Source organism: Mandrillus leucophaeus, unplaced genomic scaffold (assembly GCF_000951045.1).
Source record: "Mandrillus leucophaeus isolate KB7577 unplaced genomic scaffold, Mleu.le_1.0 Scaffold320, whole genome shotgun sequence".
In the NCBI taxonomy this organism is placed as follows: Eukaryota; Metazoa; Chordata; class Mammalia; order Primates; family Cercopithecidae; genus Mandrillus; species Mandrillus leucophaeus.
Genome location: NW_012103366.1, coordinates 1,881,535 through 1,908,262, shown reverse-complemented (window position 1 = coordinate 1,908,262; position 26,728 = coordinate 1,881,535). Strand labels below are relative to the sequence as shown.

The 26,728-nt window shown below is 39.9% G+C and overlaps 1 protein-coding gene across 8 annotated transcripts in view; it reads right to left on the bottom strand.

Moving 5' to 3' along the window:
- LIMCH1 (LIM and calponin homology domains 1) overlaps window positions 1–26,728 on the bottom strand; it is a 359,644-nt gene that overhangs the window by 69,558 nt on the left and 263,358 nt on the right. For 3 of the 8 annotated variants that reach the window (XM_011987982.1, XM_011987980.1, XM_011987984.1), the window contains exons 1-3: window positions 17,258–17,644; window positions 16,693–16,888; window positions 10,800–11,052 (exon numbers count right to left, since the gene is read on the bottom strand). In XM_011987982.1, the coding sequence (XP_011843372.1) occupies window positions 10,800–11,052; window positions 16,693–16,888; window positions 17,258–17,281 (473 nt within the window). In that variant the 5' untranslated portion in view covers window positions 17,282–17,644. Of the gene's footprint in view, window positions 1–524; window positions 768–3,232; window positions 3,536–9,550; window positions 9,818–10,799; window positions 11,053–16,692; window positions 16,889–17,257; window positions 17,645–17,749; window positions 18,015–24,326; window positions 24,438–26,428; window positions 26,460–26,728 lie in introns of those variants that run through there. The other 5 variants (XM_011987981.1, XM_011987985.1, XM_011987979.1 and 2 more) reach the window with 4 other exon arrangements.

Here is a 26,728-nt window from a genome sequence, read left to right as displayed (position 1 = left end):
GTCTGCACGGTGGCTCATGCCTGTAATCCCAGCACTTTGGGAGGCTGATATGGAAGGACCACTTAAGCCCTAGGAGCCCTAGGTGTTCAAGACCAGCCTGAGCAACATAGCAAGACCCCATCTCTTTTTAAAAAAAAAAAAATTAATTAATTAAAATTTTGGCCAGGTGCCATGGCTCATGCCTGTAATCCCAAGACTTTCAGAAGCTGAGGTGGGAGGATCCCTTGAGCCCAGGAGTTCAAGATCAGCATGGGCAGCATAGTGAGACCTTGTCTCTACAAAAAATCAAAAGATTGACCAGGCATGGTGGCATGGGCCTGTAGTGCCAGCTACTCAAGAGGCTGAGGGAGAGGACTGCTTGAGCCCAGGAATCGAGGGTACAGTGAGCTGTGATCAAGCCACTGTATTCCAGCCTGGGCAACAGAGCAAGACCCTGACAGAAAAAAAAAAAAAAAGACACAAAGATAAGCATTTCATGCCTTCAAAATGAAATACCGTGACTGCTAGGGGGAAACATGACACACCTCGCTTTTCCTGACACTTTGAGTCTCTCCCACGTCTCCAAGTCGGCTTCTGTTATGTTGGAGAGTGTAATGAAGCTCGGGGGCTCACGGTGAGGGGCAAGGCTGCCCTGAATTCTCCGCTGGGCCAGGTCATCCTTGTGACGATCTGGCACCTTCCTGAGTCCTCCTTCCACAGGTTCACTTTCCTGAGCCCTCATGTTACAGGTCACTATCGACTTCATCTCTTCTGTGTGGCCCTGGTTTCTGTCCATTCGATCCAGGCCCCCACACCAATGGAAAAATCAAGTTCAAGGAAGGGAAGCAGACAAAGAGAATGTCAAGCATGGAAACTCACAGGCTGAGGACAGAACAAAATGATGGAAACGCTTTTCCCTTTCTCAAAAGTGGAATCAATGGGAGCTGTGATGACTTTCATCTATATCACCCTTATTATAATTCTGAATGAGACAGAGGTTTCTTCCCCCCTTCCAGATGATAGTCTCAACTACAGTTTAGGAAGAGAAGCCATGCCTGCTGAAAGATTACTAATGGTAATGAGATTTTGGTTGGATGGTAATGATGCCCAATTCCCACACTATTCAAGTTACTGTAATGAATTCAGGTTTTCTGATTGAATCCCTTAGCCCTCTTGGAATGTTTTTTACTGCACTAGTAAAATGTTCGTAATGAGCTCTGCATGATCCAAATTCTAGGATTAGTTTGGAGATAGCTGGAACGTTGTTCACATATTAAATATCTCAAACCTAAACCCACAGCTGCCAGAAAGTACATCTAAGTCAAATCTGAACATAAAGTTTCAACGTTTAAACTCACCGTCTGCTTCATGGCATTAGTCAGGTTTGGCTAAGGCAAACTTGAAAAGCAGAGGGTATTCTTCTTTACCTGGATTGACAGGGTCAATACCCACTTGTTTCTTGTGTTAATAACCGTTCACCTTTATTGATGCTAAAATTGATATTTTCAATTGTTCTCCTATGAAGTGAACATTATCTGGCTAATATTGACAAAACTGTGATTTAAACCAAAGCTGTGGCATTTATATATATAAATATTCCATTAAAAGTCTATTTCTAACTAAATATCCTTCTTGAGATAGAACAATCTCAAAAAATACATAAATAGAGCCTATTAATTTTCCCCCAAAATATATCATTCAAGCTGGAAAATCAAGAGGTAGTCTTTTGTTACCTCGATGATTTGGCATGCTTGCAGAGCCCACAAAAATAGAAAGGCTACAGAATTTTCTTAGTTTGAGGAAGGAGATCAAGGAACGGCATAGCAAAGAGGCACTAGGGACCTTTTTTTTTTTTTAAATAAGTTCTTTGATGCTATCTAGAGAGGTCAAGGGCTGCTTCAGACCCAGAACTGTGTCCACAAACACAGAGTCAGGTGACAACAGACAAATGTAGCTGGAAATATCAGGAATTAAAATTACATGGAGGAGAAAGGAAAAAAGGGAGATACAAAGGTTAGTCCTTTTCCTGACTCAAATTGCTGATTGCCATCAATATGCCTTGATGTTAGTCAGTTATCCAAAAGTCTTTGTTTCACTTGCACAACTGATCCCTCCCACAAGGCCCTCCAAAAATCGTTTGTTACAAGGCCTGCCAACTGCAATGGCAAAGACCAAGGGCCTCCTGAAGCTATAATGTGTCCTATAAAGAAATGATGCCAGATTTTCTCTTATCTAATCCCTGTTCTATATCCAGGAATCTCTCATGGGTTTTTGTATCTGGTACTTCCTAAGAAAAATAAAAAAGATCAACTACTCCACTGAGCTCAACAACTCTGCCCAAAGAACGATTTTAATTGTCTAAAGCACAGCCGAAATAATTATATACTAAGTTCAACAGGCTTAAAAAACTCTAAAGTGATGGGCAAAAAGATGACAATTCAATAATGTAGATGCTAACTCTAGCTGATTTTGATATAAGGAAAAATACACGAATGACTAACTCTGCAGGATGAAATTCAGCAAGTGGGCACCCTAAATGAAATCATATCTCCCTCTTAGGACAAAAATCACTGGTCAAATTCCATCTTACTATAATTTTCCTTTCCCCAGTTCACTCCAACATGTATTAAGAGGACGGGGAAAATGTTGGCAGAAGGAAACTGGCCTGAAAACAATTTCTATGACAGAACATATAGAAGTATATTATAAGTTTGAGAAGTGTTTTTGATTGGAAATATCCATTATCATTTGTCTGGGTTATGCTGCTGGTGTGAGAGAAGAAAGAACAAGGATAATTTTTCTTCCTTCTAACATCTAAACGGAGCCAATAAGAGAGAAGCGCTTTTAGCACTTTTCTGCTTCCTTTGAATGGACTGGAGCAGCTGTGAGAGGTGACTGTTCTCTGATAGGCAATAGTACATGTCTATTTTTGCTAATAATGCCAACTGATGACACCAGCACCCATATGTGGTGATGAGTCCTGATTCAGCACATCTACACACTGGAATTCAATGTTTCTTTGGCAAATTCAGCCCTATTTTGGACATGGACACTCTACCGTCTGCCATCTGCATTTAGCGGAGATTGAATACCTAAAGTTCCACTTCAAAATAAACCCCCATTACAAAGTACATATAATTGAGGGGCTGGAAAGAGGAACTGGAAGGGGTACAATACAAATTGACTTCACTTAATTATGTCCTCTCTCCCTGTCTCTCTTTCATAGACACACACACATACACACCACGCACACCTTTTATATTCTAGACTTCTTTTTTTTGAGATTCCCTTTGAGAGCTGTTTGCTGCCATCTGATTTCTCTGCCCCTTTCTTTGGATAAGGGCCATAGAGGAGTTGATTTAATGGCACCATTGGCTTGGTTTGGTTCATCCTTGCTCTCCTTGCAGCAAAGTCATCCTTCTCAAGATCAGGCAGTCGACACACAACTTCACCTTCTGCCTCTGAATTGTTGCCATGTTGGTGGGTCAGGAAAGAGTTTTCTTTGCGAAGGACAATATCACGAATAGCTTCTTTGTCTTCACTTAACTGTTTTTGACTGATAGGGGAAAATTAAATGGGACTCCACATGTGATCAGACAAAAAAAAATTAAATCCCCGTCTCTAGACAGACAACGGTGTTGTTAGTGAAAAGTCTTCTCGATATTGTTAGTTCAAATGGCATCTGTTCATTATTTCAGTCCAGAGTTGCAGCCTAGTTAGGGTGGGTTTTAAAACCTTGAATTTAGCCAGACACTAGCAATACTAAAAATTCATTTAATGTTCAGGGCTTCCATCAGCAACAGAAAAGCAGGATCCTAAATGGCTCTGAAAGGGACAGTGCAGATTCTTTGCATGAACTTGGGGAAAATTGGGAAGCTTTTTGTTACTGTTCTTTTTTCTTTAGCACATTAGTACCCAGTAGACACTTAATTTGTTTTTGACTGACAGGGCAGAAAATTGAGCCACCAAGAAACTGATTTGGGGGAAAACAAATGAATGCAGCTGTGTGACACCACACCTAGAATGTGTAACAGATTACAAAATGTAAGGAATTCTTTCTTCAGGGCTGAGCTAACCTGAAACATCTGGGATAGTTTACGACCACTCATAGGATGGTCTTAAACTATTCCATTCCCATGGTCCTCCACTGCCAGGAAGCTTATCTTACCCTGCACCTTTCCATCAGCAACCCTTTCTTCCCTCTTCCATCCTCCTGTCTCTCCACCTCCCAATTCTTCTTTTTCTTTTTTTCAAGAGACAGGGTCTTGTTCTGTCACCCAGGCTGGAATGCAGCAGTGCAATCAGAGCTCTCATACCCTAATTTAGGAGCAGATCTTCTGCTTGAACCCCTGAAGTCCAAGAGCAACATTCTTTCCACTTTTGGACAAACCAAACAGTCCTGGGCTCCAACCTCCCCAAGCTTGGGCAGATTTTTTTGGAATAAAATATTCATGTTTATGCAAATGGCCTTGCCAATTTGCGATGCCAATTTGAGCAGGGAGAATCTGGTCCCTTGTGCATCTTGTGAACCCAGCCAGGCTGCAAATTCCCTTGGGTGTTTATTTTTAGGCTAAATGCCTAGTGTGGCAAGACTCATTTCAAAGGATCTCAATTTAGATATGTGGACTTAAAAAAATAGATTAAAAAAAAGAGGGTGAAGAAAGTTTTCATACCATTGGCTATCTGAAGACACTCCCCACCCACTTGAAAAATTGTCACAGTGACTGATTTTCCACTAATTGCTTGCGTCTTTTAAGTTCAGAGCTTCAAGGCAGATTCATAGAGAGCAAAACATAATGATACAAGTTTTGAGCTGGCCCTGTTGGCCTTGAAATAATAAATAATATGTATAAGGTAGATATGTAGGATTGTATTCACAGGCATCTAGGTATCAAAATATTTAAATGACTTTCATAATGTGCTTTTTTTTTTCTTTGAAGGACCTTAAGAGCAGTCTTTTGTGAAACTTGGGTCTGTTTTACTTTATTTTTCAATAACTACAACTCTTAGTAGCTGGAACATTCCAGATACACTAACTTTCATGACAGCCCTGCAAAATAGGAATTATGATGCCCACTTTGCAGAACAGAATATTAAGGTCTCTAATTCAAGCCATCTGAACTCAGGTAAATTAACTGAAGTATACTCAAGAGGCAGGCCCAGGCTGTCTGGATTTATATTCATGAGGAGGTTTGGCACTTTTATTTCATCCAAGTCACTCATAGATGAGTAGCTTTGGGAAGAAGGAGTTGCTTTGGGGGCACAGCTCACTGTTTCACGTGGAAGGAATACAGCACAATGTGAAACGAGAAATGCCAAGCCCTGCCTCCAACTGGCGATCCTGCACAGCCTTACCTAAAGAAAGGCAGGCTAGCTATCTTGGTAGGAGAGATTATGGGTCCAAAGCAGGTGAGGGGGAAGAAAAGCTCTTGTCTCAACGTTTCTGAGGCTTGTATATTTCAAAATGAATGAGATAATGATTTAAACTAAGGGAGAGCTGGCATTTTCTTTCACCCAGTTTTACTTGGCAATGCATAAGCAACCAGCTTAGATTGGTAGCTAGTGTGTTCCAATGAAGGAAACTCTGCTCTCCAAAAAAGCCTCTTAGTCCCCCTGGGAATGTTCTGGGTGACACTGGAAACCTCCCTGTTCACCCCATCTCCAATCAGGGCAGCTGTTTGGTCGGTGCACAAGTAATTGCGGTTTTTGCCTTTAAAAATGGCAAACCCACAATTACTTGTGCACCGCCCTAATACATCCAGAGTCACAAAGGTTCGTGCAAGTTATGTGCCTGGCTGGTCCCCGATACCCGAGGATCTGTTCAGCAGCCATGGTGAACCGGCATCTGGTAAGGAGGACTGTAGAGGAATCCGTGTCTGGCACTTAGCTGCATCTGCTCTTCCTCTAAAGATTTCTAAAATGTCTATTGTTCCTCGGAGGTTTTTTTACACCCCTCACCCTGCCCCCCGCCTAGTTTTCCCCTCTGTAATTAATTACTACGTGGTTGAGAAGATCCACAGACTAGCAGAAAGCAAGCACTGAGTGCTGAAACATATGAAAACAATTAGAAAAGAAGTACAATCACATGAAACCTATAATTCAGTTTAAAAAAAAGTTTACTTCTCCAGTGGGAAACACCAAGTAAAAGAACTCAAATCTCTATGGCATTTTAATTCAGGGTAAGTGCATCTTGGTTCTTATTTTATCCTCTTAAAAACAGAAATCTTGGCTTCTTTGGCAGACTCTGATATTTAGGGGATAATTAAGTTAGCACAACCATAAAATAAAATAGAAGAAAAGTAATTTATATACTTCTTCCCTTCAGTGGAAACTCTAATAAATATTAAACTCCACACATTTATTAAGAAGTCCTACTTTCCGTCTCTTGATGCTAAGATACTGCTAATATATTGTTTGACAGGAAGCTTGGGACTTCTAGGTTTTTGACCTCATGTGAAAATGAAATAACATGCGCCTTTGCTCCCGTTTGTATATTGTCTTAAAGATAATACGAGTCTCGCTCTGTTGCCCAGGCTGGAGTGCAGTGATGCGATCTCGGCTCACTGCAACCTCTGCCTCCCGGGTTCAAGCAATTTTCTTGCCTCAGCCTCCAAAGTAGCTGGGATTACAGGCAAATGCCACCATGCCTGGCTAATTTTCTTGTATTTTTAGTAGAGACAGGGTTTCACTATGTTGGTCAGGCTGGTCTCGAACTCCTGACCTCAAGTGATCTGCCCACCTCAGCCTCCCAAAATGCTGGGATTACAGGTTTGGGCCACCGCACCCAGCCTAGCAAGGTGTTTAAGAATACTTGGGAAACAAGCAAACAAAAAACAGTCTACAAAAGAAAGCTTTGTTGTTCATCTATATGCTCCTCCCCTCGGATATGGCTCTATTATCTCATTCATCTCTACAAACATTTCCCAGCTGAGAAATGGGCCACAACAAGTGGTCCTCTTGTTGGGTGCAGAGACGTGCTGGCCAGAATTCATCTGGATGTCAAAGACAGAACACTGAGGTTAAAATGCCTTGAGAGGTATCAGTGTATTTCAATGATTTAAATTCCTGTTTTTCAGACACCAAGAGTCCTTTTCTTCTTCATGATACTTCATTCCAGTTAAGCTACTTTCTGCCACATTAAAAGCAGGATCCCAAATGTGGATAAACTTAGAATGACTCTCAACTCTTGTGGCATGCAAAAAAGTAAGTGACAAAGACGTAGACATGCCAGGCTGGTGGCACGCTATGTGTAAAACCTTTATGAGGGAGCTGGCTGGCAGCTGAAAAATCTGCCTAACAAATGAATTCTGGGTGTTTGGAGCAGCTGTGTTGTGTTGCTATTGGGAACATTCTCTGAGAATATGCATAATTATCCAGAGCCCAATTTTAAATGCTAAGTCAGAAGATCTGAGGCAATGACATTAACTGACCTGCAAATTTCTGCATATGAGAGCTAACTTGAATGAAATAGGTTAAAATTAAGCCAGATAACAGGAAACGTGAATGGAAGTGAAATAAACAAAGATAATATATATTCATTAGAATTACATTTTTAAACTATGATTTGATGTTTGTACAGCGAATGGGAATTGTCATAAAAGAGTTCAAAGTTTTTAATAAAATAAACGTCCCAGTTACTGAAGTGGCACAGTATGTGTATGGACTTCCCAGTCTTTGCCCCACTTCTCTTCTCTACGTGACCATTATTCCCGAGTGTGCTGAATTAGTTTAACGCAGCTCCCCCTCTTCTCCCCCTGCTATTTTAGATACTCTAAGGATGATGGTATCCTTGGTAAACACTAGCTTAAAGACTTTACACATGTGATATAAACGAAAAATGTGTGTCAGAGACAGGAAGGTTAAAATTTCACGTAAGTTCATATTCTTATCTGTATCACTTATTACTACTACTATGTCCTTAAAGGCAGAAGTGGGAGAGGTCTGAACAATGGTACCTAGTGAGGAGATATTATTCCCCTCACTATTATTATTTTTGTCTTCTCAGCATCTAGTCCGGTCTCTGGTACATGGGATATGGGATGCTCAAGGGATGCAGAAAAAAAATTTGTCTGATAAGGTCTCTGTATCAAAACTTTAAAAAATCTGGATTTTTAAAAAAGATTTTATTATATTACCCTTCATTATTTAATAAACTCAGAGAGCTTTTTGTAACATAAGCACAATTTTATGTTAGAATATTCCAGAAGCACATACATGTTTAGAATATGCATGATTATCTGTAATATACCACACACAAGGAGGAAGTATATCCTTAGTTTTTTTTTTTTTTTTTTTTAATACAAAGGTACTCTAGAATTAAATTTATGTAACTCAACACTGGATATTTTAATTAAGACCTGGACCACATAAAAAACCACATGTGGAGTTGTACAGAGAAACGGAAAATGTGTGAGAGGAAGATGTGATGCTGTGGTCAGAGCATCCGAATCTGGTCACCAGGTTGGTAGTGACCAGCTTTGCAAGTCACTATCAATGATCCTCAGCTCGCACTTCTGGAAGATGGGTATATCAGCCACCTCTTAGACCAGCCTGGCCAACATGGTGAAACCCCGTCTCTACTAAAAATCCAAGAATTAGCCAGACGTGGTGGTACACGCTTGTAATCCCAGCTACTTGGGAGGCTGAGGCAGGAGAATTGCTTGAACCTGGAAGCAGAGGTTGCAGTGAGCCAAGATCGCACCACTGCACTCCAGTTTGGGTGACAGAGTGAGACTCTATCTCAAAAAAAAAAAAAAAAGAATTAAACAGCAAGTGGCAAAGGAATTTCAACTGTCAAATTATTATGAATGTCGATTTGTAAAATACATTTTGGCTGCATTATTATTTGTTAGGATCATTGCGGTTATTTTATAAGAAAAATTAACCAGCTTCTCAAAACATTACAGAAGAGTGTAGAACTATAGTTTTCCTTGGCTCTGATTGCTGAAGGTCTCCATCTCACATGTAATATGAAGCTATCAGGACTGGATACTAGTACCTTTGTTAAAATTAAAGAGAAGTAATTACTCCATTCTTTGTTTTTGAATCAACATGCTTTAGAAACTAAGGAGTCAAATAAACCCAATTCTACTTAGTACTCTCTTGGGACAAGGAAAGTAAGTGGATTTTTGTAAGGCAGCCACTCTCTAAAGAGAGTGTTCCCCATTTCAAAGAAACAGACTATTTTTCTAGTGATGTGTAAAGTAAGATATGAGCCATTTAGGAGTAGCGTGAAAATTAACAAGCCACAAACAATAGAAAAATACAATGTTATTGCTAGGTAAATCCTGCAGCCTACACATGCCTGACCACAAATACATGACGAAGACAAGGTCTGCACCCAGCAGTGAGGAGCTCACTCTTCACATTCATTTAAAATACCCAGGAGGTACTTAGCAGAGACATGCCTGAAGGCAAAGACTATGGTCTATGTGCTCAGAGGAGGGAACAGAGATGCAATAGGAAAAGCAGGAAGTGGAAAAATAAGATGAAAACTCCAACTCTCTAGACAGATTCCAAACCCCCAGGCATGCAGAAAGCCAGTCAGGCCAGCCTTCAGCCCAGAGCTGACCTGGCAAAGCGCTGTGCTGCTGGCATGACCTTGATTCCAGCTTGCTCTAGCCTTTTGCGCTTTTGGATCTCAACAGCATCTTTTTCTTCAGACTTGGGAGCTGGGGCCACCACAGCCCCGTCTGAAGAAGGGTGCTCCTTACCACTGCCGTCGGGTAATTCACACCCACCATTGGAAGGCTTCCAACCAGGATTCATTTGGCCAGCTGGGTCGTCTTCACCAGCAGACCCCACTTCACTCCCCTCTTCCTCTATCGTTTCAGGAAAGCTAGTGAGTTGGATAATATGGTTTACCAAACTAACAGACTGGGCTGGGAGCAGACCCCATGTCATCTCCCTGCTATTCTGACATTACTTTCCCTTTAGAAAAGGAAGTCATAGCAGACAATATAATGTGATAATGTGAAGAAAATTCAAGGCAACCATTTAATTTATACAATGCATCATACCCACAACACTGAGAGTTATCCCAGACTTGATAATGAGAGGCAAAAACCTTTTCTGCTGGAAACGTAAAATTCATTAGTTTGTTCAGCAAATTAAAAATTGTAGTAAAATCTTTATTCAATGGAAAATAATAGTACAGATGGACTATTAGACAAGTTTATTTTATTGTAAGATTCTTGAAGGCAGGGACTCTGCCTTATTTGTTATTGGGTCCCCAATGCCTATCATATAGTAGATGCTCAATAAATACTTGCTGTATAAATGAATAAATAAATAAATACAAAAGCATAATCAGAGATTAAGAAAAACACTGTTTCTCTAAAGAGATGAGAAATCCATTTATTATGACTATTTCTATATGTGATTGTGAACCATATTCCATGTATCACATATTTGAGCTTATATCAGATTAATTTAAGCCTAGATTTTTAAAATATCTTTTTGTATAAAGATAGGAATCTTTCTATGCCTAATCTGACAGGATTGGGAGTCAAGCAGTCTCTGCAGAAGGCCACGGATAACAGATTTGCTCTCAATGTCCTATCAACAGAATTGGTTTCAGAAATCTGCTTATTTAGACAAGCAGTTGCTGAGTACCTACTGTGTGCCAGGCACGGTTCTAGGCGCATTCACGAAGTTTCTATTTTCTCCTGACAAGCTGTCTCCAAAGATCTGTCCCACCCACTTCCATCTGTAATTTTCCATCAAAGTTCTGATTGGTGATTTAACCTGATTCCAGGAGCTGCAGTTCCCAAACCACTAATGCCCAAGTCAGGAAGAGGGCAGCGGCGCTCAGGCCTTACCTGAAGGGCCTCTCCCCACCCAGAGGGGAGGTAGCGGTACTCCAGCTCTTGCGGTATTCCTCGCGCTCTGCTTTCTTCTTTCTCAGAGGCGCGGGGACGTAGGCCGTCTGATTGCTTTTGTTCGGGAGGTACTGGTTAAAAGGCACTACTGATTTCGGCTCACCATGGGAAGTCCGCCGTGCAGACATGTCATCCTTCTTCACATCTGGCAGCTTCCGATGAGGCAAGTCGGATTCAGAGTCACTTCCTCTCCCTGGGGAAAACAGGATGGGTGCTGAGAAAGTGTGTTAGGCTAGCAGAAAGTTCCCAATGTTAAGCACGCATTAGGGATGTGGTTCAATGTGTGGGTTCTGAGGATTCCTTCTTAAATCATTCACTTAACAAATCTAAAGGATCCATGTAGATTACTCCACTGTAGGAAAAGAAGGAAAAAAAACAGGGAAAAAACCTGACAAGGGCAAAATTAAAAAATACAGACATAAGCCTAACTGTATCTGAGAATTACAATTAGCAACACATCTGCAATAGGATTATATGCCTCCTGAGATTCTGCTATTCTCAAAAGAAGAAAACAGAAATTAACCAATTAAGTTTTCACGGAGCCCCTGCTGCATGTCTTACACTATGCTAGATACTCCAGCAAATAAAAATTATGAAGCCTTTTGTCTTTGAGGCATCTTTAACCAACCCATAACATACCTAGAGAACTTAAGTTATAATCAAGAAGCACAAATGTAGAAGAACAACAGAAACTCAGAAAAGTGATCAATTTGGATTATACCAAGGGTTTGGCTTCCAGGAAATGGCTCAAGTTGTTCCTCTGCATGGGAGCTCTTCCTGGTTCCCACAGCTGGAGGCAATCTGTTCTTCCTGTGAACCCTATGACCCCATGATCTTGTCTTGTCTTCTGGCACATTACACTTTCTACCTTGTACTTTGAGAATAAGGGCTTTATAGTTTTTGTAGTTATTATGCCATTGCCTTTGTACACAGTGGGCATCCTTAGATTATCTGATGAACAAATGAGTTGGTTTGGCTTAGAGTGTTTTAGACAACACAAAGGAATTCAACATTCCCAACATCGGCCACTTGTTGGACAAAAGCCCCAATAATTATATGGTGTTCTTGTTTCCTGAGTCTCATCTTATTAGATTTCTAGGATCTATTAGAATGAAGCCATCATTCCAACAAACACTACCATATAAGTAGCCACTGTTTCAATGCTGGTTGAAAACAATTAATCAATGAGAGCATTACAAGATTATTCAACTATGTTGGTAACAAATAAAATATATACCTATTTACCCTTAAGAAAAGAGCCTTAAACTAAGAGCCAGGAGATGTGGCAGCCTGGCAGAGAAGGTTGGTGTTAAGTCAGGGCCACTTCCTTTTGAGTTCTGCTGCTCATTAGCCATGAGACTTTACATATGTTACACCAGCATTTTAAGCCTCAGTTTCCCAATTTATAAAACAAGGATAATAATATACCTGCTTCATAGCTGTTGGAAGAACCAGATACATATAAAACTATTGGTACAGTGCTTGGGGCAGACTAAGTGCTTAACAAATGCTGGCTACTCTTTAGGTCATAATAGTTCTGGATCTGTTAGAAATGAGCTGGGGCTCCTAGGGTTGTCTCTAACACACTTGACTGTCCTTTTCTGTAAAACAGGAATAAAATGATTTGCCCTGGAGGTTAAATGATATAATGGCTTTTAAAAGACTGTAAAAGTTAAAGGCATTGACCATAAACAAGTTGTTCATTGTTGCAGATGAAATATTCAGTTTATGAATTATTCATGCCACATGCTTTCAGTCCTCCTTCTGAAGTTTTGACCATTTCACTACTTATTAGTACAGTATTTGACTCATAATTTAGCTCCTTTCCACCCGGTCTTTAAACAAGAATATCTGTCTCAGTATCATAATGAAATGTTTAGAGCTCCCTGTGAATTGCTTTACAAACAAACACTAAGACTACCTTACCTTGCTAAACTTTTGAATTTGTTCCCCCATTTGATACTATCCCCATTTTATAAAGGTGGGAACAGAGGCTCAGGGATACCTTAGGAACCTCTGCTGCAGGGCTGATTAGTGACAGTTGTGAAACTCTACTTTCTGTTCTCTTGACTTCCAAAGTTCTTTCCTCTGTGACACACCTGTCTTGGGAAAATGTCCTCTGATAAAAGTGTACTGACTACAAGAAGTGCTGCACTTTGTTGAACAAATAAAGCAAATGATTCTTCAATCAACTATGAAAGCTTAGTGATGGATTAGAGTTATCTCAGGTCCCTCAATTCTAAAATCCTATAATCTATGAATCCTATTTGTGTATAGTATCTATACACACACATATATAGATACAGATACCTATTTATATTATCTATAATATACTGAGTGAAAGTCTCCAAATATGTTGTCTAACAACATAAGCAAATAATTTTTTCCCCCAATTATTCTTTGGTGAATGTCTAAGACACTTCAAGAAATGTTAGCCTTGCAAATGCTCCAGGACAGGGTAGCTCAGTTGAAAGAAGTATAGGTTTATGGATTTAGAGGCCAGGGTCTGAAATTTCAGCTCTACCACCTACTAGCTGTGTGACCCTGGGACACTTAAATCTTCCATACTTCAGGGTCCTCATGGGATACATGGAGGTGATAATACAAGTAATCACATGTTGTCACAAGAATTAAATGAGATGACATAAAGCACCTAGGAGGTGGCCGGCCCAGTATACCCTTGGGAAATGTCAAGCGTCTTCTTATCTAAGGCTGATACCTCAAAAGTTTTGACTTCACTTCTCCCTGTGAACATGGAAATTTACTAAGGTGGCTTCTCCATTTATTTCCAGAGTTAGGAGAATGTAATCTAGCATGAGATGATGATGTTGGTTTTTTTTTTTTTTGAGACGGAGTTTTGAGTTTCACTCTTGTTATCCAGGCTGGAGCATAATGGTGTGATCTTGGCTCACTGCAACCTCTACCTCCCAGGTTCAAGTGATTCTCCTGTCTCAGCCTCCTGAGTAGCTGGAATTACAGGCGGCCACCACCATGCACAGCTAACTTTTTGTGTTTTTAGTAGAGATAGAGTTTCACCATGTTGGCCAGGCTGGTCTTGAACTCCTGACCTCAGGTGATCCGCTCACCTTGGCCTCCTGAAGTGCTGGGATTACAGGCATGAGCCACTGCGCCCAGCCAGTGATTTTTTTTTTTTTTAATCCAAGTCTGATTCTTCCTTTCCATGAGTCTACACTTCTCTCTCAGTTACTGGAGGTTTTTTTTTTTTTTTTTTTTTTAAACGTATCTTTGCCATACACACCCCCAACCCTTCGCTTTTTAATCTTCCTCTAGCACTTTGATTTCTCTCATTACTTGTTTCCCTTCCTCAGCACATCTTTGATATGAAACATTAGACTGTTTATTTAACCTAATGCATCATATTTACAAAATATGTTCTTAATTTTGAAAACATCTGGGTAGAGGGTTTTGTTATTTCCTCTTCAATGAAGCCCATTAAGTGGACTCAGAAGAGATGCTATTAATGCTGGGGGAGAAATTGGGCACCTGTCTAGCAAGACAGATTTGTTGAATCAACCCTGGGATCTACAGCATCCTACCAGGTAGCTCTGTGTCCAAACCACAGAATCATGATGCCTCTCATGAGTATGGCCCTTGATTATCTTTATTGAATGGATTAATGGGAATGGATAATAATAAAATGAAAGATGTCTATATTGGCCCAACATAGAGTTGAAGAATTTCATGGTAAGATATTCCCCAATTGATTGTGAGTCCTAGGAAATAAATTCTCAAGATTTAAAAAAACAAGTTTTTTTCAAATTTGGAAGTGTTTATTAGGACCAGCAATCTTCTTAATTAGCATCATTTAAAAACATACGATAAACTCTTATGAAACCCAACATCTATTTGGCTAAAATTATACTACATTTTAAATAGCAGATTAATAAATGCGTTGTTTTTCTTTAAGAATCTCATTAGGTCTTGATTAGTTTACAAGAACATAAGCCTTAAGGTATTGGGTTGATTAGTAAAATCTGTGTATAAGAAGCTCTTTCATGGATGGTGTTTTGTAAAGCTCTAATTTCATGTTTTTTGGATGGAGAAAACATTCATAAAAACACTCTAGCTTCTCAATTTTAATTGCTGTAAACTAAATTGTACTTCACACATATTAGTATATTATTAGTGATCACCCTTCAAGATGTGATTCGTTTAAACTTTGAACACCCCAAAGCCGGTAATGATAAATGATCTACCTTACCAGTTAAGAAAAAAACAGGATAAAGAAAATGCAATAACTTAAAACAACTAATCAAAATAATATGGATGAAATCGTTTGTTTGGTTAAGGTATGTTTCAGAAAAGTAAATCTACTCTTTGGTTATGTTAAAGCTCACTTAGATCGTGAATTTGGTATTTAACTTCTAATAGTGTGGGGGGCACTTAAGATGACATATAACATTTTAGAAATGCTTTGCCAGAGGTTCACAATGCATCCTGGAATTCTTTAGGAGTCACATACTATGTGGCCCCGAGGTTAAACTATTTGCTGGAAAGTTTAAGTCCTAAACAAAAGCATTAGTTGCAGTCATTCCAGAATAAAACATCTATTAGGCAAAGAGAAAGAAGTGTGGGTAAATTAAGCTTAAGAGCATAGATTTTGCATTCACACTTCTTAAAGCTAACATTGTTATGCTTCTTTCTGACAGTGATTTTTTTGTAATTTGTAAATGTTGAGATGATTACTTAACTTCTCAAAGGCTCATCAGTGAAGTAAGAATAAGTAGTGTCTCACAGCTCTGTGGAAGTGTTGACTGAGATGCTGAGTGAGTATCTCTAAAATCTCAGCTGAGGACTAAATGAGATACTGTGTACCAAGGAATTAACTTAGATCCTGGACACATTAAATAGTCAAGTATTTTCGTAACAGAATTTTATAGCTGGAAGGGATCTTTTAGCTACAAAATATAATTCTGATCTCAGAGTAGGCTTAAGATATATTAGCTAGATATAGTAGCATCAACCAAGCAATACATTAAAAAAGGAAACAATTTAAAAATTTCCCACCAGCCCTCATGATTTCCTGCAAGTTTCTATATGCAGAATATGTAGAACCAAACCATCTTTCCTTCTAAAAGTACAAAGGTACAAGATAAGTAAGACAAACAGCTTCTGAAAAATAGGCATTATGTTTATATCAAGTTACATGATTACACATTTTTGTAAAGAAAAATGATCATTTCTTCCAAGTCATATAAAACCCACAGGGTTTAAATCAATCCCAGCTTCAGAACAAGCAGGCAGCCTGGGTTGTGCACTATACATTAACGGCCACCTGCATCGTGCTAGCTATACCAGTCAGGTATCATAAGCATCAAACAGATTGCCAAAAACCATGCCAATTAAAGTTGCACAATCCCAGGCTTCAGAACTTTCCAAAGTGTGTGCAGTTCATTTCCAGTTTACTGGAAGTTGATCCATTTTCACTTATATAGTGTGGTACTCACTCAAACATTTCCCTTCCTCATGCCCAGAGTATATAAACCTCCAACACACTTTATGAGCTAATGGTCTGCACAGTGTCTTGATTCACTGAGACCAACGGAGGAATGAGGTAACACATTTTCCAATAGAAGATATGCTCACTGAGGCAGTGCTCAAATAAACTCTTGGCAAAGCCAACCAAAATTCTAAGGACCATGAAAAACAACATTCAAAGACTTCTTTTTTTCTGCCAGTTTAGAGAATTACTAAGTTCCAGCAAGGTGAATATGGAGCCTGCTTTCCCAGTGCCCATCCCTCTGCCAGCCGCAGTGCAGCCCCTGCAAATGTTTAATTCCAAGATGGACAGTTTATTAAGACTCCAACCTACCATCGCTGCTTCCCCTGAGGACTACATCTGGTGAAGGCGTCTGCCGAGAGCGGGAGCCAAAGGAATCCAGGCTGTCGAAGGAATCATCTCTGCCGTGGCGAGGAGGAGAGAGGGAGTCGCTGCGCTCGGAATCCCAGCAGTCAATGTAGCCACTGTCTCGGATACTGCGTTTAGGACTCTCAATGTCATCAGTCTCCTGTTCAAAAAGAAAATGAAAGGGTTACAGACATAATTCTAGTCTACACTATCAGGAAGATGGGTCTCCAGTGGTCTCCAAAAAAAACCCCTGCATATCACATCAGAATGGAAAGGTTGTGGCAACCAGTTACAGGATCAATCATCATCGAAAAGTCATCACTCTGTTCCTCGAGCCTCCTTCGCTGCAACTTTCCCAATCAGAAAATCATGCACAACATTTTTTTTTAAAATCCCCAAATAACTCATATTCCCTAGGTTTAAAAAAAAAAAAAAAGTAGAGAAAGAATGAGAAGAAAGGATCACAAAGTTTGGATTCACAACAGTACAATGATAGTCCAAAACAAAAACAAAAAACCAAAACCTTAACCTTGACTTGTCTTTCGGAATCCATAACTGCATGTCTGTCCTGGGGATGAGCCCCTGGTTTAGCTGTACAACTTTTGCTCCTGTTTATGCTATCTGGCAAATACAGGCAGCATTTGTCTTTGCTGCAGAATCAGTTGTGTAAAATCTTTGAGCAGCACGCATTCATCTCCTGCTACCTTGAAGGGAAATTCCTGCTCTGAAAGGGAGCTGTCTTTCTGAGGCAAAAAGTTAAAAAAAAAAAAAAAAAAAAGCAATGAAAAATATGCAAAACGCTTTTCCTGATGCCTCAGAAGAATCCAGGCATGCTCTCGCTCTCGGCCAGCTCTTGGCGCTGGGGGAGCTGAAAGCACTTGTGGCTGACCCACATGTTCAGAGCAGGGAGAACAATGGCTGTCTTTGACAGCCTGTGATTATAAATTCTTTCCAGCACAAGCAGCACATACTAAAACACTGAAACTCCAGCAGAAGAAAGGTCAGTCAAAGCCATCCTCACCCTCATATTATAATAAAAGCCTTGTTCCCGCCAGTGTCTTAGCATTAATTACAATAGTCCAGGCTGACTAAAACAAAAATAACTCTGGTCACTCAAAGATAAACCTCAATTTAATATCGTCCAGACTGTCGCTTAAAATTAGGACTGTGGATAACACTGGCAGAGAGGCATGTTCTCATCCACAAAGGCTGGAATGCCACACTGTAGATTTCCTGGGATGCTCGCGAAAGTCCCCTCCGCATTCCCAATAGAAAGGAAAAATAAATATTCTTCATGTTAGCAGTTTTGGAAACTCGTCTAAACTGTCTAGGATGCCCACGGGAGCCAATGCCTTTGCAGGAAGTGCCTTTGCTGGCTGCTTCTATCAATTATATCCAGAGCCTCTGACATACTCCGCAGCAGGAGGCCCTTTGTGGGGGACAGAGTGGCTGTAATTTACAAGACACACACAGCTTTGCATCAAGAGAAGGGAGTGGGCAAAAGGACAAGGGCAGGACTGAGAGGAGCACCCTGGAGCCTCCAGACTGAGGACTGATTGATGCCCTGAAGAATAGGTTGTCAAATGGCCTGGGTGAGTAGAGCCAGCATGACCTTCCAGAGGAAGGCAGAAATTCCAGTTACGGAAATTAAGGTAGCTTACTCTTAGGTCAAAAGTTAACCAGAACTTGAACAAAAGCCAGGCCTGACTAGCTGGAAAAGGAAGAACTCATGACTCACTGAAAATTATAGACCCAAATTGGATATGGTTTCATATTTAATTTCTTTGGAAACGCAAGTAATCATCTTGGATTATTTACCTACTGAGAATAGGCCAAATGGCTAAAAAACAAAGGTCACTTTTATTGATCACTTATTTTGTGTCTGTGGCTATACTTGATGCTTTTTGCATGTTATGTTATTTAATCCTCACAACCACTCATCCTACAACATGGTTAGCATTATCCCTATTTTACAGAAGAGAAAAATAAGAATCAGAGAGGTTAAGTAACTTGACTGAGATCACATAGTCAGTGGCAAAGCTGTGATTCCAACCCAAAACTCTGTCTCCAAATCCCAAATGGTATACCTGAAAATATTTGATCATCTTCGATACAGTTACAGTTCCAGCATCAGCATCTTCTCTACTACTAGACACTTACTACCTCCTTATTCTGTAGATGATGCTAACCTGGATTATGTTCCTCAGATAAACGCTATTATGACTAGATCACAAAACTATAAATACAGTTGTGTGTTGCTGAATGACAGGGATATGTCATTAGGAGATTTCACTGTTGTGCAAACATCATAGTGTGTACTCACACAAACCTAGATGGCCGATCCTACTACACACCTAGGTTATATGTACAGCTCATTGTTCCTCTGCTGCAAAGCTGTACAGCATGTGACTGTACTGAATACTGTAGGTAACTGCAACACAATGGTATTTGCGCATCCACACATATCTAAACATAGAAAACATACAGTAAAAATGTGCTACAGTGCTACAGATTGAGTCTCCATTATCCAAATGCTTGGGACCAAAACTGTTCAGGATTTCTGACTTTTTTTGGATTTGGAAATATTTGCATTACACTTACCAGTTCAGCATCATCCCAAACCTGAAAACTCAAAATCCAAAAATGTTCCAGTGAGCACTTTCTTTCAGAGTCATGTCTTTGCTCAAAAGTTTTGTATTTTGGAGCATTTCAGATTTCAGATTAGGGATACTCAACCTGCATTTTAATTTTCTAGGACCACTGTATATATGCTGTCCACTGTTGACTGAAACATTATATGGAGCATGATTAGTGCAAAAGAGAGGGAGTTTAGGGTAATGGTTAAGAGAATGGTCTCCGAATCCTGACTGGCTGGGTTTAAATATTGGCTCTACCCCTTGCCAGCTGTGTGACCTTAGGCAAGTTATTTAATTTCTCCAGACCTCAGTTTTCTCATCTGTAAAATGGGACTAATAATAACGCCTATCTCATAGAGTTGCTGGGAGGGTTAAATGTGTTCATACATGGGAAGTAGTCAGAAAAATGCCTATTACAGAACAAGTACTCTGAAAGTGTTAGCTATAGTTAGAATTAGTACAATTGATTCTCTCAAATAGGTAAATTTCAATATATACAAATCATAAAACACTTACAAATGTAGCTAAGGACACAACTTTCCACACATCCTGATATTCCTCTCTCTCTTTCTTTGTTTATATCCCATGTCTAGATGTCTTGAGCCTAATTTCCCATCAGGGAAGGCAGACACTCAGGGAGCCAGACCGCTGCTCACATCTGGAAATGACACAACTACAAACTCCTTGGCGCAGCCATTATACAACTGGGTTTTCAAGAAAATAATATCAGAAAGGCTCCCCACAGGCTCAAATGTCTTCCCCACCCTCACCCTACAAACCACAGGAGAAGAAAGGAGAACGTCGACATGCCTCTTGGAGCATTAGCTGCTTTCTCACAGCTAGTTATGGGAAGGAAAAACAGAAAGGCTGTTATATTCATGGCTGTGTAGAACGCCAAGAATCAAACCTTGGACCAAGTGCAAGAGCTGGGAGCTGAATGGCATGGCCAGTTGAAGCAGTGAAAACCAGGCCACCCATGGCTGTCCTTGGCCAAGCTCATCCCTAGGAAGCTCAGGGTGAAGTGACAGGCTGGCTCTTCAGCCAGAAATAAAAATAAGGATATCAGCTGGATGGGCAATTCTATTGGTTCCCATCAAGTCACCATATCTCATTTTCTGGTCACTTAAAGTGAAGCTTCTGAGGGCGAGTGGAAGATATAAACCAACAGAGATTAGCATATCTACATTCTCCTTTCTTGGGCTCTAATTAACATTGTTTCTGCTTTTCATCTAGAATCTCAGTCCCTTGTGCTAACTGCTACTGAGTTATTCTAGTCAAAGTATATTAATGAAGGGGTGAGAACTACTAGCATCATGAAATTTTGGGATTATTTTACTCATCTTCTTCCTGTCCCCCTTTCTCAGATATAACAAGAACCAGCGAGGATTGGTGGATGACTTAACTGTTTCTGAGAAACTCCAGATGCCTCTCTTTTACTGCTCAACATTTTTCTGCTCCCTTTGTGATTTGTAAGGTGGCTCACCCTGATCTAGAGGGCTTTAGGGTTCTACTTTTCCAGCCTGCTCTGCCACTCTCCACCCACCATTCCCTGGTTGTGGAAGCTGTTCATTCCACAAATATCTACTGAGCATCTTCTGTGTGACAGGCACTCTTCTATTCCAAAACATTCCAGAAAGTCAACAAATACCCTGTCCTCATGGGCCTTAAGTTCCAGTAGAGAAGACAAAAAATACGCAGAAAAACACAAATGAATACAAAGTTGGATGATAAGTATCATAAAAAAACATAAGGTGGGTTGAGGGACTAGAAATTAAGATGGTTGCTCTTTTAGGCAGAAATCTTGCATCTGCTTGCCCACCATGCTCCCTCCCCTTTTCCCTTTCTTCCTGTAATACCCCTCACCCCCTGAAACAGGAATAGCCTGGGCCAGTCATGGTATCACTTGCCCCTGATCACAGTGACTGCTTCAGGAATAAGGCCCACACAGGGTCAGGGTACATTACTAGGAATTTTACACCTGGGGCCAGGGGAAAGAATTCCCTTGCTTTTCTGGGCAAGGAGCTAGAAGCAAGTAGTCCTGGGGATGATATCGGCCACGCTCCCTGTTATAAGGGAATGTTTGCCTATAGGAAGAAAGAATGAGTTTAAGGAGAGATAAGAGATGAGAGAAAGATCCCGAAATCTCTAGGGTCACCCTAGTCCCCATGGGTGTCCCTTCAATCTTAATATTCTTGTAGTAAATCCTTTTTGTTCAGCTGAAGTGCCACTTCCTTTGGAAGGACTTTTCTGACATATCCAGTCTCAGTGAAAGGCCACTGTCACTATGACTTCAGAGTTCCTTTTTAAAAAAATACAGCAATAGCAGCAATCTATGAATACCTACTACATGCCAGACTTTATGCCAAGGGCTCTACCTGGGTCACCTTCACTACTGAACTTAACAAGTTACACCCTATTGTATCATTTTTACGCACATTTCACCCAGTAGAAAAATGAATATAAAAATTTGTGGATAATCTCCTTTGTGAAAGAAAAGAATTTATTCAGCCTGCATATGTGCAGAAGAGAATACAGCTGTCCCTCAATATCTGCTCTCCTAATAAAAATGCCTACAGTTTTTAGCTGAAATAAAGTCTACTTTTCCCAAGTCTTTGCTTGCAGCTAGGTATGGGTGCATGACCAAGTTCAAGTCTGTAAGATGTAAGTATGTGTGTAGTGTGTAATTTCCCAGAGATGTGTTTAAAGGGAGAGCATGGAATCTTCTCCCCGCCATTCCTCCTTTCTCTTGGCTGAATGTGGATGCGATCGCTAAAGCCTGAAGAGGCATCTTGGATCAGCAGGGGAAGAGCCATGGGTTGAGAATGTCGGTACAAAAAGACAAAGAAGCTTGGGCCTTCTGTTGGTGAAAAGACATGGAACCCCACATCAGCCCTGGACTGCTTATGTCCACGTCTCGTTTAAGTGAATTAGAAATAAAATTGTTATCTTACTTTATCTGTTGTTTTGAGGCTTTTGCATTTCCCAGCTGAACCCGATCCTAACTGACAAAATGAGATTATATATATTACCTATAAAACTAGTACTTCCAGGTGCTTGGATAGATCAGTGAAGTTCAAGTCATTTTCTCTCTAGATGGAGATACAGCAGTATCATGGCTGGCCATTTTTGCTAAGAGTCATGTATCCCGGGATACTACTTACTCCATCACGTCCTGTGATGTTATCGACATTCAACATAAACGGTAACAGCTGTTAACAACAGGTCATTTTACAGCAGTTAAAGAAACTAACTGTAGAAAGAGAAGCTAGGAGAGCTGAAGAAACCAATAGCTTCTCAGATTCTACAGGAGCTGGACTAGTAGTAAGAAATGTCAATCATGAGAATAAATCAGATTCCAACAGAATCTAGCAGGGGAACTGTGAGACAGAGCTTGATGACCCATCTATTATTATTCAAGTCCAAATTTAATATAAAAACAATAAACATTTAGACTTCTCAAATCCAGACTGGATGTTAGATGAGAAAATAAAGGACAAATAAGAGGTAAGACTGAGAAGCAATGAGTTGTGCTTCATTGTGTATGTGTGTTTATTTTATTTTTAAAGGAATTCAGCTTAAAATACTTTGTGTATGTGCGTTATGACCAATATGAAAGCTTTGTCCATTTATAAATACATGAGCCATACTGGCCTTAGCCAAATGTGAAGAACTATCAGGACCATTAGCTTTAATTTAAGGAAAGGAAAATAAATGTTTAGAAAATTGGAACCAATTCTTGCTTTCAATATTAAAAGAAAAATTGCAAGGAACTGAATGTTTCTAGTTCACTTATTTTGCATGCTAGAGAAATGAGGACGAGTAAGGCCTCAATTATTTGTCCTCTAATGTGGACTTTATCCAAAATGCCTGGAGGGGCCAGGTGTGGTGGCTCACACTTGTAATCTCAGCACTTTGGGAGGCCGAGGTGGGTGGATCACCTGAGGTCAGGAGTTCAACACCAGCCTGACCAACATGGTGAAACCCTGTCTCCACAAAAAATACAAAAATTAGCCAGGCTTAGTGGGAGCTGCCTGTAATCCCAGCTACTTGGGAGGCTGAGGCAGGAGAATCTTGAACCTGGGAGGCAGATGTTGCAGTGAGCTGAGATTGAGCCACTGCACTCCAGGCGGGGTGACAGCAAGACTCCATCTCAAAAAAATAAAAAAATAGAAAAAGTGCATGGCAGTCGATTATAAATAAGCCTTACCTGCTCACTAAGGCGGGTTGGCAGGGCCTCTCTTGGGTAATACTATGTACTAGCTATTTGTATGAGTTACATATATTGCTGGACCTTCACATGAAACCCTCAGGCAAGTACACATGAAACATCCAACTGTTTCCTTGACAAATCCCTACCTTAGGTCAGTCTTTTCTATACTCAAAGAAACAAATGAAGCTTTTAACAATGTATGAAATGTTTTCCAAATTCCTATGTCATTCAAAAACAGTGACCATTACATGCACATGCTAGAGGAGAATGCATTTAAAGTATCCCGGCTTGTCCAGAGTGTATGCCAAGGTAAGAGCTTGGCTCTTGTTACTTCACCCACACCAAGGCCCCAGTGGGTAAGCAAAATGTCCTTTAGGACAAAAGTGCAGAGCGAGTCTTCATTTTTGCATAATACTGCATTGTTTAATTCAAGCATTATTTCCCCAAGAAAACAAGCACTGAGCTTCTTGGCATACAAAGGCATATACTGTCAGACTGAATTTGCTCTTTTGGAATTAAAAAGTTGGAAGGAGCTCAGAACTCCTGTTCTGTGAAGGGTATGAAAGCGCAGGTGGGTGTGAGATGTGTGAGGCAAAGACGTCATTGGTAAGACAAGTGATCATTTCCTTGAGTGCCTATCTTTGGCCCATACCATTCCACAACCCAGTACTCCAGTAATCTTAAAAACAAGCAAATGTGTAGCTTTCCCACCTTGTCTACTGCTCAGGGATAAAGAAGAAAAGCCAAGTTACCTTTCGCATCTGAGTCAACAATCCTTCAAACTCCTTCAGGTTCAGTGTCGTTCCGCTGTAGGATGTGCAGCTATTCGCTGCTTTTCCCAGCCAGTAAATGGTAACTAATACCTGTGGAACAAAACGCACAAGAGCAGATTTTTCCCTCAAGAATGACGTTGAAACTAAGGAGTCAATAATGCATCACTAACAGGAAGGCAGGAAGGAAAGAGCTGATTTACACTGATTTTAAAAAACCACCACCCATGAGGTATTCATTAAATGTAAAATCACTTTAATAAGAACCCAATGCCATGTCAGTCAACACAAACATGGTTCAGTAGTTAAAACGACTCCAATGTTAGGAAAAGTTAGGTTGTAAGGAAATGATCTCTAAGTCAGCAAGAAGGAAAAATAAATCCACCAACATTATTTTTATGTAGTGAAAGTTTCACAATTAGGCAGCAAAATTTTTCAAAAATGCTTTGGAATCTTTATCCAGAGAAGCAATGAAAGAGACTGTCAAATTCCTTTTGAGAAAGGTGCTTTTGAAGGCCCATAATTTCTACTTGTGGGCACAGAGGTTCTGCTAAGGTCAATGGCAAAAAAAAAAACCCCAAACAAGTGATAAAGGTTAATTAGTGTTTCCAAGCACAGGATCAACATAATATATCTAATTAAAGTAGAAAGAAAGCAGTGTCATGAAGAATGTGATCTGCAGATACCTAGCTCTGGGGGTATAGTTAGATTCCCATTAATCTGAGATGGGAAATTTTGAGCCTTGACAGGCTTGCTACCAATTAAACCACCTTGGATATTTAAGAATGTCTATGAGTATTCAATGGTCTGAAGCTACAGTCCCAAGTTAATTTTGTTTTGTATTTCCAAAGAAACTGTCCACAAAAGCAAATCCTCCTCACGTTCACTTCCCATGAAACTCAGCAGAGTCAGCTGAAGATGAGCTCCTTCACACTGAATTACAGGGAACTGAGGCCCATGTAGAAGCTAAGAGGAGTATTTTCTTTTCACATTCTGTCTTATTGCTTCAGCCAGGATGGGAAGTACTTATTGTGCCTCCTTCTACTTGGTAGGCCAGAAAATGCTTTGGACAACATGATATAGTTACATGAATCCAGCTGGCGACAGACCCAAAATATGGTTATGCGCATTGATGCTAAGAGGTGATTCCATTTTCTACCTCTGTGGGAAAATTTTACTTCATGAGCCCCTCAAAACTTCCGGAACATCTTTTTGAACTGATTGCTTACAAATAAATTTCCAGAGATTCAAATGTCAGGACATTAACTAGGACCATAAAATAACTAATGTGTGCTGAGAGTATGAGGCTATCTTAAAAGGTATAGTGGGGGAATGGAAAAAAGACTTGTGTTTTAGGTTAAAAGTTTTCTGATTTGTTTAAAATTTTATGATGAAAATGGCATATACCTCTAGTTTTACAGAGGAGGAAAAAGATGTCAATCAAATATGATAGCACCTGGTGAGATTTTTTTAAAAAGAGATTTCAGCCAATTTTAAAATTTTAGAGGCAGAATGTAACTTCTTTCATTCCTCAATCTAAACTGAAAATAAAACAGCACTAACATACTTGCCTTTTGAAAATAAGATCTACAAAAAGTTCATTTTGGCAAGTACTAATAAAAATGCAAAAGATTAAAAGGAGGACAAAATACACAGAGTATAGACTCATGGCAGTCAACACTATTCATATTATGCAGATCTTACCCTACAACAATTTGCCAAACTGCTTAATTTAATAATCCTATCTGTGCCTACAAATGGAAAGGGGCTAATGTTAGTATTGAGCCTGATCGTTTTGTGTTTAAGAAACTGAATCATAAACAGAGCATAAACAGAGCACAAGCTTTCACTTGTTTATTTCTGGATTGAGCACTTATCTAAATAAAGAGAACCACCACCACCCCAGCCCAACACATACACAATTTACTATTTTTATTTCTATCATGGTCATTAATTATTCTATGAAATACACATATACTTCTTTCTAAGGACTTTTTCTGGCAAGGCATATGAGAAGCATTGAATTTAGCTAAATTTTACACTTGAACCATCAAAGATACAAGTTTGGAAGTTAAAACACTTACATTTTTCAGCTTCCTACTATAATCAAGGCTCCTAGTCAAGGAAAGGGAAAAGAAAATATTGTCAGAATAGCAGATTCTAAATTGTGATCTTTCCTTAAATGCCACTAAGACGTACTCGAAGTTAACATATATAATGAGATCAGAAGAATGTATTATTTTTTAAGGTTTAAGTTTTGTGATTTCGGGCACTGAATAAAATTACTTAGAAAACAAAATGTAGAAGGACAAAGTGGGATTAAAGTTCCACAGTACAGTATAAAAAGATGATGCTTGACTGGGCACGGTGGCTCACACCTGTAA